Raw genomic sequence first — 15,219 nt, forward strand, 5'->3', positions numbered from 1 at the left:
GCCATCGGCTGGTCGTGTTTTGCTTCAAGGCCTGTGCCGGCCACTTCGTCTGCAGCTGCTGTACTTCAATGCCTGTGCCGGCCAGTTCATCTGCCGGCTGTGTTTGCCTGCAACGGTCTTCTTCTGCGGGCTGTGTTTGCCTGCAGCGGCCTTCTTCTGCGGGCTGTGTTTGCCTGCTCACCTTTGCCATGCCATGCCCACTGCCCAGGTTCACCAGCCCCGTTCAATTTTTGCTTTGCCCCCCCCTGTTCATTTCCATGTGCGCCAGGATCAAGGCAACAGTTTGCAAGCTGCGAGAACTGCCCTGTTGGCAGCTACAACACGGGCCTGCAGTGGCGGCCCGTGCACCGTGTTTGTGTCCATCCATTCGTTGTGCTCATTGCGTGTGCCACTTGAGCTGGCACGGAGACTGCGTTGTGCAGCCCATGCACCGTTGTGGTTCACTGCGTTCAGTTCAAAAAGGAAGGCCTTGGACTGCGTGTGAGCGGCCAGCCACGTTCCCTGTCACCTGCATTGTTTTGAGCCAGAGACTGCATGTGGGCAGCCTGGCTCCCTGCTAACTGCTTTCTTTTTGCAGAGTTCATTGATCCTGGGCCATGGTTTAGTGTAAAATTTGTAAGTTAAGGTTAAGATGTACTGTAAATATGAGTGCGCCCCCGGCATGTCTGTCTAGCGCCGGCAATTTTATTTAAGTCGTCCGTGTGAGTGAGTTTGTTTAGATAGTTACGCAGCCCTCAGGTTATTTATTTTGGGGACACGAATACCATGAATGTCGCACTCAGGGATCCGTAGGTAAAATGTACTAGGGGAAAACTACACATGATGGCACACGAAAATTTGACGACTCGGGACGAGTCTGTAAAAAGGGGAGGGGGTAGTGTTGTGGTTACCAAATTCGCAAACCACCATTCAGGTCCCTTAGGTGAGGTATCTCGGTAAGTACATGTGTAGTTAGGCCCAAACCCGTTGTCTAGTGGGAATACATGTCATTTATGCGTGCTGCGACTCTTCAGGATAGCCGTTTTTCTTTTGCTATCTTTATTTTGGACCAACCGCCATGATTACCACCACAACCACAACATCAACCACCAACCACAACGCCGCTTCACCACAACCGCCACGACCTTCCCGTCACACCTCGCAACCGTCGCATCGCCACCGTTCTTGCCCTGCTGTGGGTACCGGTGTTGGACTCGTGCAGGGCGCGCGCCGAACAGCGTGTACAAAATCACGGATTTTGTGCTTCAAAAACGGATCAAAAACGACACACGCCCACTTTTTGCCGTCCAATCGGTGAGCGAGGGGCGAATTGGCCCCGCCCCCAGGGCGATCAATATATGCAAATTTATGGATCAAAAAGCCTTCACGCCCACTTTTTCTCGGGCCAATGGGGAGCGAGGTGAAAGGTCGAAGGGAGGGGGTCAAAGATGAGAGGGCGAAGCTACGGGGCTGATAAAAGGACCGTGTTCGTCAGTCCAAAGAGTCCAGAGGCGGAGAGTAGGAGAGTAGGAGAGTCGGAAACAGAGAGTCAAGACTTCGCGGGCGGTGGAGTTGGCAAGAAGGAGCTGGTCGTCGTGTGCGTTGGAGTCGGAACGGAGGGGACGGAGCTGTGGAAAGGCAGCGACACCAGACGAGGGGGTGCTCGCGTCGGGAGCTGCACCCCAGGGAGGCCGACAGCGCGACCTGGCCGAGGTGGAGACGCTCGTCGCGGGATAATAAAAATCCTCTATACCCCGAGCATCAGCAACCCCCTCCTGTTTCCCCCCGCGCTGAGATAGTGCGACCAAGGGGGCCCCTTTCCCACCCCCTACCAGACACTGTCCGCGAGGCCCGCAGAGTTGAGGTGCCATCGCCGCTCCGCGTCTCATCACCAGACGGGTAGGCGCGACCCGGTCTCGGCCTCAGGCCCGCCTCATCCTTGAGGGTATTCTTTTCCTTGGTTTTGGGTATGTGTTGTCGGCGCCGTCTGTGAAGTAGAATTGTATAAGTGTTGCCGTGTGCTCGGTAGTCGGTATTAGCTCTGCATTGTGTTTTCGCTTTTACATTTGCTTTTTGTGTAAATTACATTGTGTCTTTTCTGTGTGCATTTGGTGGAATTGTATATGTGTGCTCCCGTGTGCCGCGAATAAATGTGCTTTGTGTTGAACTGTTTCCCGCTTCGCTTCGCCTTTTCCTCTATTGAATCCCCATCTTGCTTCACGTAAAGGGTTGGTAGTGGGCTGAATACGCCCGATAATTAATCGAACCGTCGAGGTCGACGATAACACCGCTCGGTTATTCTGATAGTACGGAACGGGTCGCTTAAGTGGCCCGTGTCCGAAGTCGACCTGCGGCGAGGTGCGATCGCCCGGTCTACCCTCCGCGTGGGTACTTAGGTAGGTCGAATTTGGCGAGCAACCCTATCCCACGCGGGGGCTGATTGGCTCGATCGCGGTGAGACCGAAAGGTCCACCCGTGACTGGTTCCCGGCGTTAGTCCGAGAGGGTCACGACTGGATTGTCCGTCCGGTGGGCGACGTGCCGCGATTCGAGTTACGTGGCCGTCAGCACGCCGGCGGGCGCGAATCCGCAACAATATATATTCGGGACACAAGGTTTTGAAGCAAACACTGAATTGAGGCATTCAGTCTTCTCACGAGTGGAGTCGGCTGTGGTGTCATTTGAAAAGAGGGAAGGGATGAAAGGGGAGCATACACCAGAGACAAACTTGACAAGGTGCCACCAGGTTTTGGAGGAGGGAGACACGTTTGAAAGTTCATTCTTAAGATTGGACAGATGCTGTTTACTGGCTCTTCTGAGAGTTCAAAACAAAAATATTAAAAAAAGTTATTTTCCTTGAACCACTTCATCAATCCTCATGAAACAGCAGAGTTATGATGTAGTATTCATGGTTAATATACGTTTTAAATTTCAACATGATCAGACGCATGGTCTGGCAGCCAGAATTAATTAATATTTTGAATCTGGGTTCAGGGATTTAAATCATACTTGGTATAAGAATGTATAATGATGCAATAATGTGGGTGGAGGAATATCTGGTGATGTCGTGACGTCAAAGAGTGCTTTTCTACTTTTATAAAATGTAACCATGCATTCTTGGGATGAGCATAACTATTTTGAGTTTCACATAAAAACTATCACGAATCGGTAGCTGTGAGTGAAACTCAACACTGACCTGTGTGTGAATTTTTAAGGAACTGGGAGGAGTACAAGATGGGTTTTGGAAACTTTGAAGCACATGATGGTGAATTCTGGCTGGGAAATGACAACATCCACCAGATAACCTCACAAGGTTTGCTGCGCACTCTGGACGACATCTGACAAACACGGAAGGCACAGTTATAGGACACGCATCTCCACATTAACATCAGAAGTGTGACCATTAACTTTTGATAATTGGTATTGTGGTTACAGACCAGGAGAAAACATTCCTCCAGCTCAAGTCCAATCCTCAAGAATTGGCTTCCACTTCGCTTTCACTTTGATCTCAATTTTCTCGGGCATCCTCTTGCGCAGCTCCAAACATGTTTTGTGAAAATTCGATTTTCGAGCTGAAGATGCTTCTTGTTTACATCTCATTTATAACTGTGTGCCAATAATTTCTGAGAACTGGCCTGGGATGTGGGAAAACAGGGATGTAGGATGTGGGAAAACACTTGGTACAAAAGGAATTGCCTTTTCCTCTCTTTTTTTGGACTTACCCAGATTTGATGGGTTCTTGAGAAAAAGTCTATTTCATGGTGATGTAAAGGTGTGAATTATCATACTTGCTAATGTAATTGGGTGAATTATCATACTTGCTTAAGTAATCCTGCACCGCTGGACAGAATAACTTGAAAAATGGATAGTGTTGCTGTTAAAAAAAAATCAAACTCCTAGAAGTTGTGAAATCAAACAAAGTCCCTCCGAAGATAATTAACGGCTTTATAAAGGCTCATCCTTGGTTACCTCACTGGGGTCTTAATTCACCATTTGTTTTTGGAAACAAATGCCTTGATTTGGAACAGGCCACAATGGTTTCTTCATGATAACGTTTATATTTTCACTTTCCTCATTCATATCAAAGAATGCCTCATCATTATACCTACAAAATCGCTGGATACATTGCAATGCTTATAAACGCCAGGAGATGCCAGCATTTGTGGCTTAATTTAATTTCTGCCCATGCCATCACCTCTAGAATCTCTTGATTTAAGTCAAAATAAAAAAATATAAACTCCAAAATTGAACTTATCAGCAGTTCCCACTGCTAAAAGTGTTCATTTGAACAATTTTGACATCGCTTGACATTCCGGGCGTCTCTGGGTGCATGGTGTTTATATGACCGATCGGTGATCGTTAATCGCTTGCCAAGCCAGCCGTTTCGTTGGAGTTCTTGCTTGAGTGTTAAAGCCACTTGGCGAGTGCTCCCCAAGCTGCTTGGTTGTTCATTTTGGTAAAAGTACAGTGGTACCTCGACTTACGAATGTCTCTACATACGAATGTTTCAGGTTACGAAGCGCCTGAACGGGAAAATATTGCCTCTAGTTACGAAGGCGTTTCAGGATACGAAGTCAAAAATACAGTACAGTACGCGCTGCTTTTCGCTGCTCCCAGAGTTTCCCGAACGTAAACAAACTTGTAGCTGCTCTGCCATTGGCTATCGCCTAAAATCTGCCTGGCAACTCTTTGCGTATGCGTGTATCCCAGCATGCTCTTCGTGTCCCCGTCCCGCTCTGTAAATATAGTTATACTGTATACAGTCTATGGTCCCGCTACGAAGTGCTCGGACAGTGTTACAGTACAGTACGCGTGTGGATTACAGTAACTTTTATTCACAATGGACCCCAAGAAAGCAATGAAGAAAAGTGGACAAGGAGAAAAGAAGAAGAAGAAGAGTTTTTCTGGCCATACAAACAAAGCAAGAGATAATAGAAAGGTATGAAAAGGGGATGCGTTTGATTGATCTCGCAAAAGAATATGGATGTAATATATCTACGATCGGCAAGATAAAACAAAAGGAAGCCCTAAAAGCTACGGCTCCTTCCAAAGGCCGCTCTGTCATTTCCAAGAGGAGGTCGGCAGTGAACGATGAGATGGAGAGGTTGTTACTCGTGTGGATAAAGGAGAAAGAGATCGCTGGTGACACAGTGACAGAGGCCATAATTTGCGCAAAGGCAACCGCCATCTTCACTGACCTCGTGAAGGAGGATACAGGCGAGGGAAATTTGGCGCAGTTCGTAACGAGAATAGCAGTTAAAAGGTAAATGAATATTTTTATTATTTCCTTTATTCTTTGTTTTTTACATTATGTGCCTCTCGTTTTATGTTTATTGTGCGGTAATCTAATTTTAACATGTATTTGTTTCATGTTCTGATGCATTTTTATGATTTATTTTAAAAAAAATGTCCGAATTTTGCGGGGCTTGGAACGGATTAGCGCATTTACATTCAAAAGGCGTCTCTACTTACGAAGGTTTCAGGTTACGAAACTACTCCCAGAACGAATTAAATTCGTAAGTAGAGGTACTACTGTACCTGTGCTTTCAATCTAAACATTGATTGGACGTATATTTCCGCCTGTGTTGGGCCCTGCAGTGCCGTGCATTGCCTTTGGAGGTGTCTCATCTACTGAAAATGTGTAATTTTATTTTAGAGTACATTGCTTTGTTTAACCTTTTTATGCGATCTGCTTTAATAATCCACCCTCACTTCGACGTCGATGCATATAAAAAAAACATAAGGTCCATCAACTTCATGTTCACTATGTTTGTTCTCACTGTGAAGGCAGAGACTGACATTTTGTGTTCTGTAGTTTGCTCTCTTTTTGAATTTAATTTAGCTAATTTTCTACTTGCATTCCTCTTTCAACGAACTGCGTTTAAAGGTAAATCTTTGTGTTTGTCGTTTTTATGTACTGTGTGTGTGTGTGTGTGTGTGTGTGTGTGTGTGTGTGTGTGTGTGTGTGTGTGTGTGTGTGTGTGTGTGTGTGTGTGTGTGTGTGTGTGTGTGTGTGTGTTTATAAACTATTACCACAATGGCACTTGGCCCTGGTGTGTGTGTGTGTTGTTGGTTGTTTTCTCCATATGCGGGTTTCAGAAGCTGGAACAGAGTCTTCCCAGGTCTCGAAGTATCCACCTCCACTTTGGTAAAGCCGCTGTCACACCTTGACGATTTAGCCAGCATATGCCGACGTATGAAAAATTTGTCAAAAACGCTGGCACACGTCGAATACGTTAAGAGCATGCTAAAGCACGCTGGCATAGATCGTAGTACGCCGAGCTCGTCGACAAATTTTAACATGCTCAAAAATTTTCGACGTATGCCAGCGTATGACTCAAACGTTCCGCATACGCTGGCCATAAGTTGTAGGCACGTTACGCGATCGTTGACACACGTTACTTGTAAGTTACTCATAAGTCGAAACACGTCGAGGTAATGTTTAGCGTCAGTGTTCCAGACTCCATGGTTTTTTTTTTGTTTGTTTGTTTTTTTTTCTTCTGCATGACGGTGATGTTGACACTTCGATTTCTAGTGCGGTTATAATATAATATAATTAATAGGCTGCCGCTCAACGATTTAAATCATAACCGCACTAGAAATCGAAGTGTCACCATAACCGTCATGCCGAAGAAAAAAAACAAACAAAAAAAAAAAACCATGGAGTCTGAAACACTGATGGGTTCCTCCTGTGTGAACCCCATTTTTATATACCAATTCCCCTAAACGCTGCCAATACGCCATTATATGGTAGCTGTAAGTTAGTAACACGTTCAGTAAGTTCTGTAGTCGTCCGGAAGACGTCAAATACGTTTACATACGTCAATATGCGTTGGAAATACGTTACTCATAGGTTCAAAGCACGTTACTCATCGGTTAGAAATAAGTTTTGGGTTCGCTAAACATTATCTCTACGTGTTTCCACTTATGAGTAACTTACAAGTGACGTGTGTCAACGATCGCATAACGTGCCTACAACTTATGGCCAGCGTATGCGGAACGTATGCGTCATACGCTGGCATACGTCAAAAAATTTTGAGCATGCTTAAAATTTGTCGACGTACTCGGCGTACTATGACATATGCCAGCCTGTTTCAGCATGCTCTTAACGTATACAAAACTTACCCAGAACGTATTCGACGTGTGCCAGCGTATTTGGCAAATTTTTCATACGTCGGCATACGCTGGCTAAAACGTCAAGGTGTGACAGCGGCTTGACACTTCGATGTCTAGTGCGGTTATGATTTTAATCGTTGAGCGGCAGCCTTTTAATAGGCTACGCCACGTGATCGTCGTCGATACGCTGACGCACGCTATGCATACGTTAGACTATCGTTGGGCATAGGTTGTGAACGCCAACAACATGCTAAGCATTCGTTGGTATAAGTTATCTATATGTTATCGAAACGTTCTGTGTACGTTACCAATACGTTATGCATACGTCCAACTCGTTATGAATACGCCCAAAACTGGAAAAAAACATCAATAGTTCAGCGTATGCCAGCGTTTTACATACATTTTCATACGTTGCCATACGCTGGCTAAAACGCAAGGTGTGGCAGCAGCTTAAGGGCAGTCACGAATCAAGGACTAAGCTGTGAAGTTTTGTTGTTCTCAAAGTTTTGAGAATCTTCACCGAGCCCTGGATAGCGTCCAACTGCAGTTTGTTTGTTGTCATATTCCCAGGGATGTTTTTTACTATCTCTGTGAGGTTGTTCTTCATCAATCCTTTGCACCAATGATCACGGGTACAAATTTGGCACTCTTCAACTTCCAGGACCTTTACACTTTGTTTATGAACCTTTGGTATTTGAGATATCTGCATTGTTTTGGCCAAATCACCTGGAACTGAAACGTGTGTGTGTGTGTGTGTGTGTGTGTGTGTGTGTGTGTGTGTGTGTGTGTGTGTGTGTGTGTGTGTGTGTGTGTGTGTGTGTGTGTGTGTGTCATTAAGCACAACATATCATTTTCTTTGCAAACCCCACTTCCTCCCCCTCCTTTTTTTTTTTTTTTTTTTTCCTTTCTCTCTCTCTCCCCCCTCTCGCTCCCTGTCTCCTCGATTTTCCCTCCTAATAAATTACAGCACTCTCCTCCCACATGTGTGTCTCTATTTGTGTGTCCTCCCAATCTCTCTCTATTTCTAGCTCCTCACACGCCCCTCCCACAATATATAGTGACATTTGGTGAGGCATCGCTCTTCGCAACCCCAGTCCTCGCTCTTCCCCCCCCTTCCTAGCTCCCCACTTCAACTCCTTTGAGCTTACACCCACCCATCCTCACTCCCCAACCCCTCCTTGCCCCCTTCCTCCTCCCTCCCTCCCCCCCCCAAATATTCCCATCAGTGAAGTGACGGGTTGTATTTGCGAGTGCACAATAAGAGTCCATTGACCCATAATGTACAATTAAGTCACTACATAAGGCTAAGACCATTAAAAATAATAATAAAACCAAGGTAAACAAAGCTGTTTGAATAACATGTCCATTATCTATTTTCAGATACAAGATACATAGATTGATCTCATCTATCATTTTTCTGGCGTCCAGCATGGCGTACAATTGCATCTGTGCTCAGTAATTGCGTGATGTCATGTCGCTTTTTTTTATGTCTTTGAGTGCTGGAATAACATTTTGGATGATAATTATTCATTGCTTGCACGTGATCTGTTGGAGCTCTTTGTCTGGTGAGAGGTTGGCACTAACGTGTGCTCGTCCAAGGGACGTATGTCTTGCAGATTGATCTTGCCGACTGGGATGGGGAAAAGAGATTTGCACAATACCAGAACTTCCGAATAGCAGACGAGAAGGTGTGTGAGGATGCAGGTTTTTATTCACTCATTCTCATTTCATTCACCTCACAGAAAACAACACCACTGCAGTGAGGGTAAAATAATTCAAGTTTACATGATGATAACACATGATTGTTGGGTTTAAATTTTCTTTCAGAAAAACTATCAGCTCAGTTTTGGAGAGTACAACGGCACGGCAGGTGACAGTCTGTCTGGGGGGTTCCACCCTGAAGTCAGGTGGTGGGCGGATCATTTGGGCATGGCCTTCAGCACACAGGATCGTGACAATGACCGATATGTCGAAGGACACTGCGCAAAGGAGGACAAGGGCGGCTGGTGGTTCAACAGGTATCTTGAGCAACTTTGGCTTGTAACGTGCAGCCAACATGTGTTGAATAATGAAAATAGGAAAGTTAATTGGAGAGCATAGTTTACAATATTGTTTGTTGTAATTATAGACTTCTTATTGTGGAGGGCTGACAGGATGGCCTCAAGGTATGTACACTCGCCTCAAAGCTGTCTACTAGACTGGGTTCGATTCCTGACCAGCTATAAACTGTCAGCCCGGGATTTCACAGGCACGGTGCTTTGTCAATGTGTGTGCCATCCCTGGGATGGACGTAAAGCGGGTGTCCCATCGGCCAAGATTAGTTGGTGGATGTTAAAGATCCAATGGTGTCCTTTGAAAAGAGTAGGGGAGCTATTGCTGACACCACGGCCAAATTACAAATTCCTGCCCTAACGATATAATGGTGTTTGTTAAGGAAGAAGAAGATAGACCTCCTGCTGTGCTTTGTTTGGTGTTAGGATGTGCTGCAGGAATTTGATTGCGTACCGTGTGAGCAAACCTGCAGGTTTATCTGAAGTCATAATCCACATTTTCGGCGAGAAAGCCAAGGCTCGTTCATGGAAGAGCTAGAACACAGAATGGATCAGGATGCAACAGCACATATGGAACAGCAGAGAGAGGTGAAACATCAACAGCAGGGGCTAAGGGACAGAATAGATGGAGATGGACAAATAAGGGATGATGGGTTGGGAAGAATGCAGGTAGGGGAAGGGAAAATAAGATGGATACAGAACTCTCAGGAAGGAGAAGCTGGAAAGTGGTGGGAAGGGGGGAGGAGTGGGGTTAAAGTGGTGCAGCAAACATTGTTTTGGATTGGGGACGATCTGAGATGGTGGTGAACAGCTGTCTTGAAAAGCTGGAGGGAAGGGTGAGATTGAAGAGAATGAAGAAGTTGCTGCCATAGGCAAGGGAAAAGAGGAACAAATTAGCACAAGAAAGAGAAACACATTTTTGACAGGAAGAAATTGGAAAAAATAGGAACAAAATTCCACAGGCAAGAGAAAAAACAAGAGGAACAAATTTTGAACAGGAAGCACTCCTTTCTTGGCCTGGCCTGTCGACTCGCCATGTGTGGTGAAGAGAAAACAGGGGGGGGGGCACAGCTTAGACTTTCTCCAAAGGCTGTCCTGGTTGTTAATGACGAGCAATGTAATGATGTGGTTATAAACTCAGTCATCTGGCATGGCGGACATTACCAAGAAAAAGGAAGTGGGGGGGGGGGTGGGGGAGAGTTTCATCCTCTCTTTGTCTTTCCATGTCTCTTCAAAATCAACTGGTGCCTCGAGTTAACTAAAATGAACTAGAATGGCACTCAGAGCGCATACCTCCGTCAGGCTGAACTTTTTACGTTTTGCATCCCACTGATAGTCACACACCTAACCTATCCACAAAGTTTTGCCCAAATCCGTCCATAACTTTTTGAGATATCCTCTTCACAGACAGACAGACAAACAAACAGGGGTGAAAACATAACCTCCACCCACCTTTGGTGGTGGAGATAACCAGTAATTACTGTTTTTTTTCATGTTATTCGTGAGGTTCGGCATACAAAATTGACTTCATTCATGTATGATGTACTGCAGTCGATGATTGTACACATGACTCCTTGAAATGAAGTACTGGACTGTATTTAGAATAAATTGTTTGGATTTATCGATGAGGTTCAATTCCACCAGTCATTTATACATTCTTATATGGGTTTAGTTTGGTAAGCAATACGTGATTTTCAAAATGACAATCCACCACAGAATGCTCGGCGCGTATGCACAAAAACCTCTAGCAACAACGGTCATCCAGCCCAGAAACGTAATTGCAAGAACGATGCTGACATTCCCAACATTCAGGCAGACTTGTCAGTGGGTTCTTCTTCACACCGATGGGAAGGTCACATCTGGGGCTTGTTAATGCACATGGTAAGTTTAAAATGATCATATTTATTATTGATCATGTGTGGGGGTGGGAGTGGAAGCTGGATGGGCTGTAAAGGCTGTTGTAAATGTTTTTGGTTTGGTTTGAGGACCGCCAGATAAATTATACGAGATTTTTTTTTCATCTATTTGTAAAAGAAGCGCCCTTTCGTCCTGTGTGTGTACGTATGATTGTTATATCCACTGTCCCCACTCGCTTGTACTCACCGGAAATGGTACGAGCTTGACACCTCTCATCCATGGATATTTCACGTATTCTTTTATTTCCACGAGTCTGATTTGCATTCAGGAACTGAACAATTATGGTTAACCATTTTGAAAATGCCACTCTTTCATCTAAATTCTGAAAACCATGTTGAAAAGGCTATTTGAATTCGATTTTGCACGAGCAATGGCAGGTTAGAAGTGCCCGGCGAGCAGAAACGAATTGCTGAAAACACACACCGGGCATGCACAAAAAGACCTCGTGATCATTCAGAAATAATTTCAAAAGTCATGTATTGAGTTTTAGTCAAAAACTGCTGGGTCCACCTGTTTGTCTAACTACCTCACTGGGTCATGTTGGCTGTCTTCAGGATAATCCAAAAAGACTTACAGATGTTTCATGACCTTCTCCCACCTTTTCACCCTGTGTTTGTGATTGATAGGCCGAAGTCCATGCCGTGTTTCTGTGCTCCAACAGGGTGGCTGCTCATGCATAATGTTGTTTCTTCCCATGAAAAAAAGACAGGACGACTCAGTCCTGTGTATAAAATGTCCACAAATTGTCCGACTTTGAAAACTCAAAAGTAATTAATGGAAGGTATGTCATTGCAGGTGTCACGCAACCAATCTCAATGGCAAGTACTACCCAGGTGGTGTATACTCATCACGCACTGACGATGGCATCGTGTGGTACACATGGCACGGTTTTTGGTATTCCCTACGCTTCAGCCGAATGAAGATCCGTCCGGAATCTTTCCTGCAGATTATTTCTCGATGAAACACCCTGATGTGGACTGTTGTAATCACCAGCATGCTAAATATACTTTGGAAGCATTATGTTACAGTTGTACTCAACATGTGATATTAACATTTTATATTAATCATGGAGGGGGTGGGTTACACTCACTGTAAGTCGATTTTGATGTTTTATTGTCTTCATTTACATAAACACATATACATTCGCAATTTTTCTCACTTTACAACACGCTGTCAGTGCCAGTGTGACCACTCCTTGGCTTTCTTCACAAGATCTTGGCTATTCGTTGTTCACCTTGGCGTCTTGGTTTTCTATAGGTTTTCTTGACGTATCGGTTTTCTATTATCATCGCTTTTCCGAAACCTTGTGAATTATTGGCTTTTTTCATTGGCTCACCTTGGCATTTATGAAAATGAGGAGTGGTCACACTGGTCAGTGCAGAACTCAAACTCGGACTCAGGACTGCAGCACTCGGGACTCAGCTTCAACATTCAGAGTGACTAATAAATAATCAAAGGGGAATAGGAGAACAAGGAAAGAGAAAGCACATCTCACTGTTATTTTCTTTACAATACATTGATTATAAAATCTAAATGGCCATGATATATTGGTGGCTTATCATGTTACCTTAGCCTTGTACAGTTTGTGTGTGTTCTGGGATGGAAAGTGGGACAGGGGAGGGGGAGGGGAGAAGACAAGAGAAAGAATGATTATAAGGGCAATTGCTTTCCAGAATCACTGCTTCAGGTCCGAATCTCACTCCAGAACACCAATGTAACGAACTGTGGAGTGGACTTGTGGTCATATCCACCACCTGCAAGATCACCAATTTAGCGACGGATGTCAAAAGAGCCCATCCGCCATCCGCCAAGAAAACCGAACAGATATTTTCTTCAGTTTATAATGTACAGAAGCTCTAATTGGATCTGTAACCATAGTGGTTACATCATGTCAGGATTGGGATCAGGACACTAGTCTGAATCTGGCAACTGTTACATTGGTGTCAGGAGGTTCTCACTTGGACGGTTTTCATGCATATCTGGGGCATTTCACCTTCAATGTGACAGCCTTTCGTTGTCTCTTGAAACGAGGTGTGCTCGGCAAAAGACTTGCGGGTCGCTTGGGATTCATACTGGAAGGTATGCAGGCGAGCATGAAGAGAATACAGTACAGCGTACAGTACATGCGCAGTGAAGTGAAAGTGTGCTTATGCGCATCCTGTGTGATTGTTGTTTTTTGCAGGCAGTTTGAAAGTTTTTTTTTGCGTTTTTCCTTGCAATGACATTACGATAGGCATAAAATGTTTGCGATAATTGAATAATTGGTCATTAAAACTAAACTACGATATGCGAACTTCTGGGTAGCGAGGACTTACTGTACATACATACATACACACATACCCGGAAAGAAGAGAAGTATGTCTCTGTGTGTTTTCTGTGATCCGATGAACAAGAGCAATTTGTTTTGAATTCCATCGCATTCTTTCCAACCGACTCCCCTCTCTATTGATGATCAGACAAAAACAACAATTCACTACCTCCCTGAAGATTTATTATTTGGAAGATAGTTCCCTTCTTTGAGATTGTGCTCCCTTCCACGGTGTTTAGAGTGAGATGTAGCATAGGGTAGGTGTGCAGAATTGCCTTTTCCTGCATCTGATTTGATTTGACAGAACAAAAAGTGGTGTTCACCTTTGTGTACACAAACAGATTTTACTTTTACTCGTACCAAAGAGAGACCAAATACAAATTAAAACTAGAGGGGGAGCACTCGGTAGAGTGCAAAACCTCCGCCACCAATACTGCTGGGTCACTTAAGTGAACCTGATATCCTATTCATTGTAGGTCAAAACGGATCAGACTCGACTGTACCACGACTGAATAAACTAAACTAGATCGACGCGCATGTAGAAATGCCAAAAAAAAAAAATCAATTTTTTTGAAAAAAAAGGTGCAAAATTTGTTGTTTTTTTTTCTCTAACAAAAATTTTTGGGGGGGGTTGGAAATCACTTAAAACATGTACAAATGCAAAAAAAATCAAATTTTTTCAAATAAAATCGAATTTTTTTTTTTTTTTTAAAGTTGCAAAATTTTCTAAGTTTTTATTTTTATTTTTGGACCAAGTCCAAAATCGAATGGCATGATCCTTGGACCATACCTAATCCCCCCACCAAGTTTCGTCGAAATCCGTCCAGGAGTTTTTCCGTAATACTGTTCCCAAACAAACAAACAGGAGTGAAAACAGTAACCTCCATCCATCTTCGATGGCGGAGGTTAACTAGACATGTCACTTTAAAACTGCAGGCAGTTATGATCGGCTCCCAAGCCACCCTGCTGAGATTGGATATGTGACCTATGATGTCATCTTTATTCAAATGAATTCAGACTTGGATTAAAAAAAACTTCAAAATAATGATTTTCAAATGGTTGCCAGATCATGTGACCTATGACATTTAAGTTATCAAACTATATTCTCATCGACCTGATGATCATGTGTGTGAAGTGTCACTTTGATCTCGTCAGCCATTCTGGAGAAGATAAATTGCAAGATTTATTCTTCAAAAAATTATGGCTGCCAAACCATGTGACTGACCGCATTGAAATTTTAAACATTTGTTCCCGATTACAACGAGACCGTATTTTTCAAGTTTCAATTGGATCGATGAAGCGGTTCAAAAGGAATCATTTCTTTAATATTTCCGTTCAATCTACTATGGCTGCCAGACCATGTGACTAATGATGGTTTTGTGAACATCCTACAATCCCCAAGGCTAGGAGATCATGTTTGTGGAGTTTGGCATCTATCTCATAAGCCGTTCTGGAGGAGAGGATTTTTAAAGGTTTTTATTTTCAAACCACGTGACCGAAGATGTCCTCAGTTTAATTGTCTTCCATTTATCTGTCGATGGCCCTCATTAATTTTCATACTGATCAGATAAATAATTCAACTCATGCAATGATGACATTATTGTGAAGGCACCGATGACGTCATCGTTTTCAACACTTATTGCCATGGGAAGTACTTGACATATGCCACGTTTCAATTTTGTCCATGGAGCGGATTCAGAAAAAAAAAGAGGCACAAAGTTTTTCCTTTTTTTCAACATGGCTTCCACACCACGTGACTTATGACATCATACTAATCATTAAAATAATTTGACAGGAGTTGCAGAGAAAATAAATTTAAAACGGAATAATCCTGCAAAACAGCGGTGGA

General features: G+C 43.8%; 1 protein-coding gene across 4 annotated transcripts in view; it reads left to right on the forward strand.

Moving 5' to 3' along the window:
- The window catches only part of LOC147018258 (fibrinogen-like protein 1), a 45,719-nt gene extending 32,364 nt beyond the window's left edge, over positions 1–13,355 (forward strand). For 2 of the 4 annotated variants that reach the window (XM_085897802.1, XM_085897798.1), the window contains 4 exons: positions 3,194–3,291; positions 8,694–8,782; positions 8,922–9,112; positions 11,858–13,355. In XM_085897802.1, coding sequence (XP_085753928.1) covers positions 3,194–3,291; positions 8,694–8,782; positions 8,922–9,112; positions 11,858–12,023 — 544 coding nt within the window. In that variant the 3' untranslated portion in view covers positions 12,024–13,355. Of the gene's footprint in view, positions 1–3,193; positions 3,292–8,693; positions 8,783–8,921; positions 9,113–10,861; positions 11,809–11,843 lie in introns of those variants that run through there. The other 2 variants (XM_085897799.1, XM_085897800.1) reach the window with 2 other exon arrangements.
- Positions 13,356–15,219: the final 1,864 nt, after the last annotated feature.

Source organism: Eptatretus burgeri, chromosome 10 (genome assembly GCF_056783735.1).
Source record: "Eptatretus burgeri isolate ZD-2024b chromosome 10, Ebu_testis_v1, whole genome shotgun sequence".
NCBI lineage: Eukaryota > Metazoa > Chordata > Myxini > Myxiniformes > Myxinidae > Eptatretus > Eptatretus burgeri.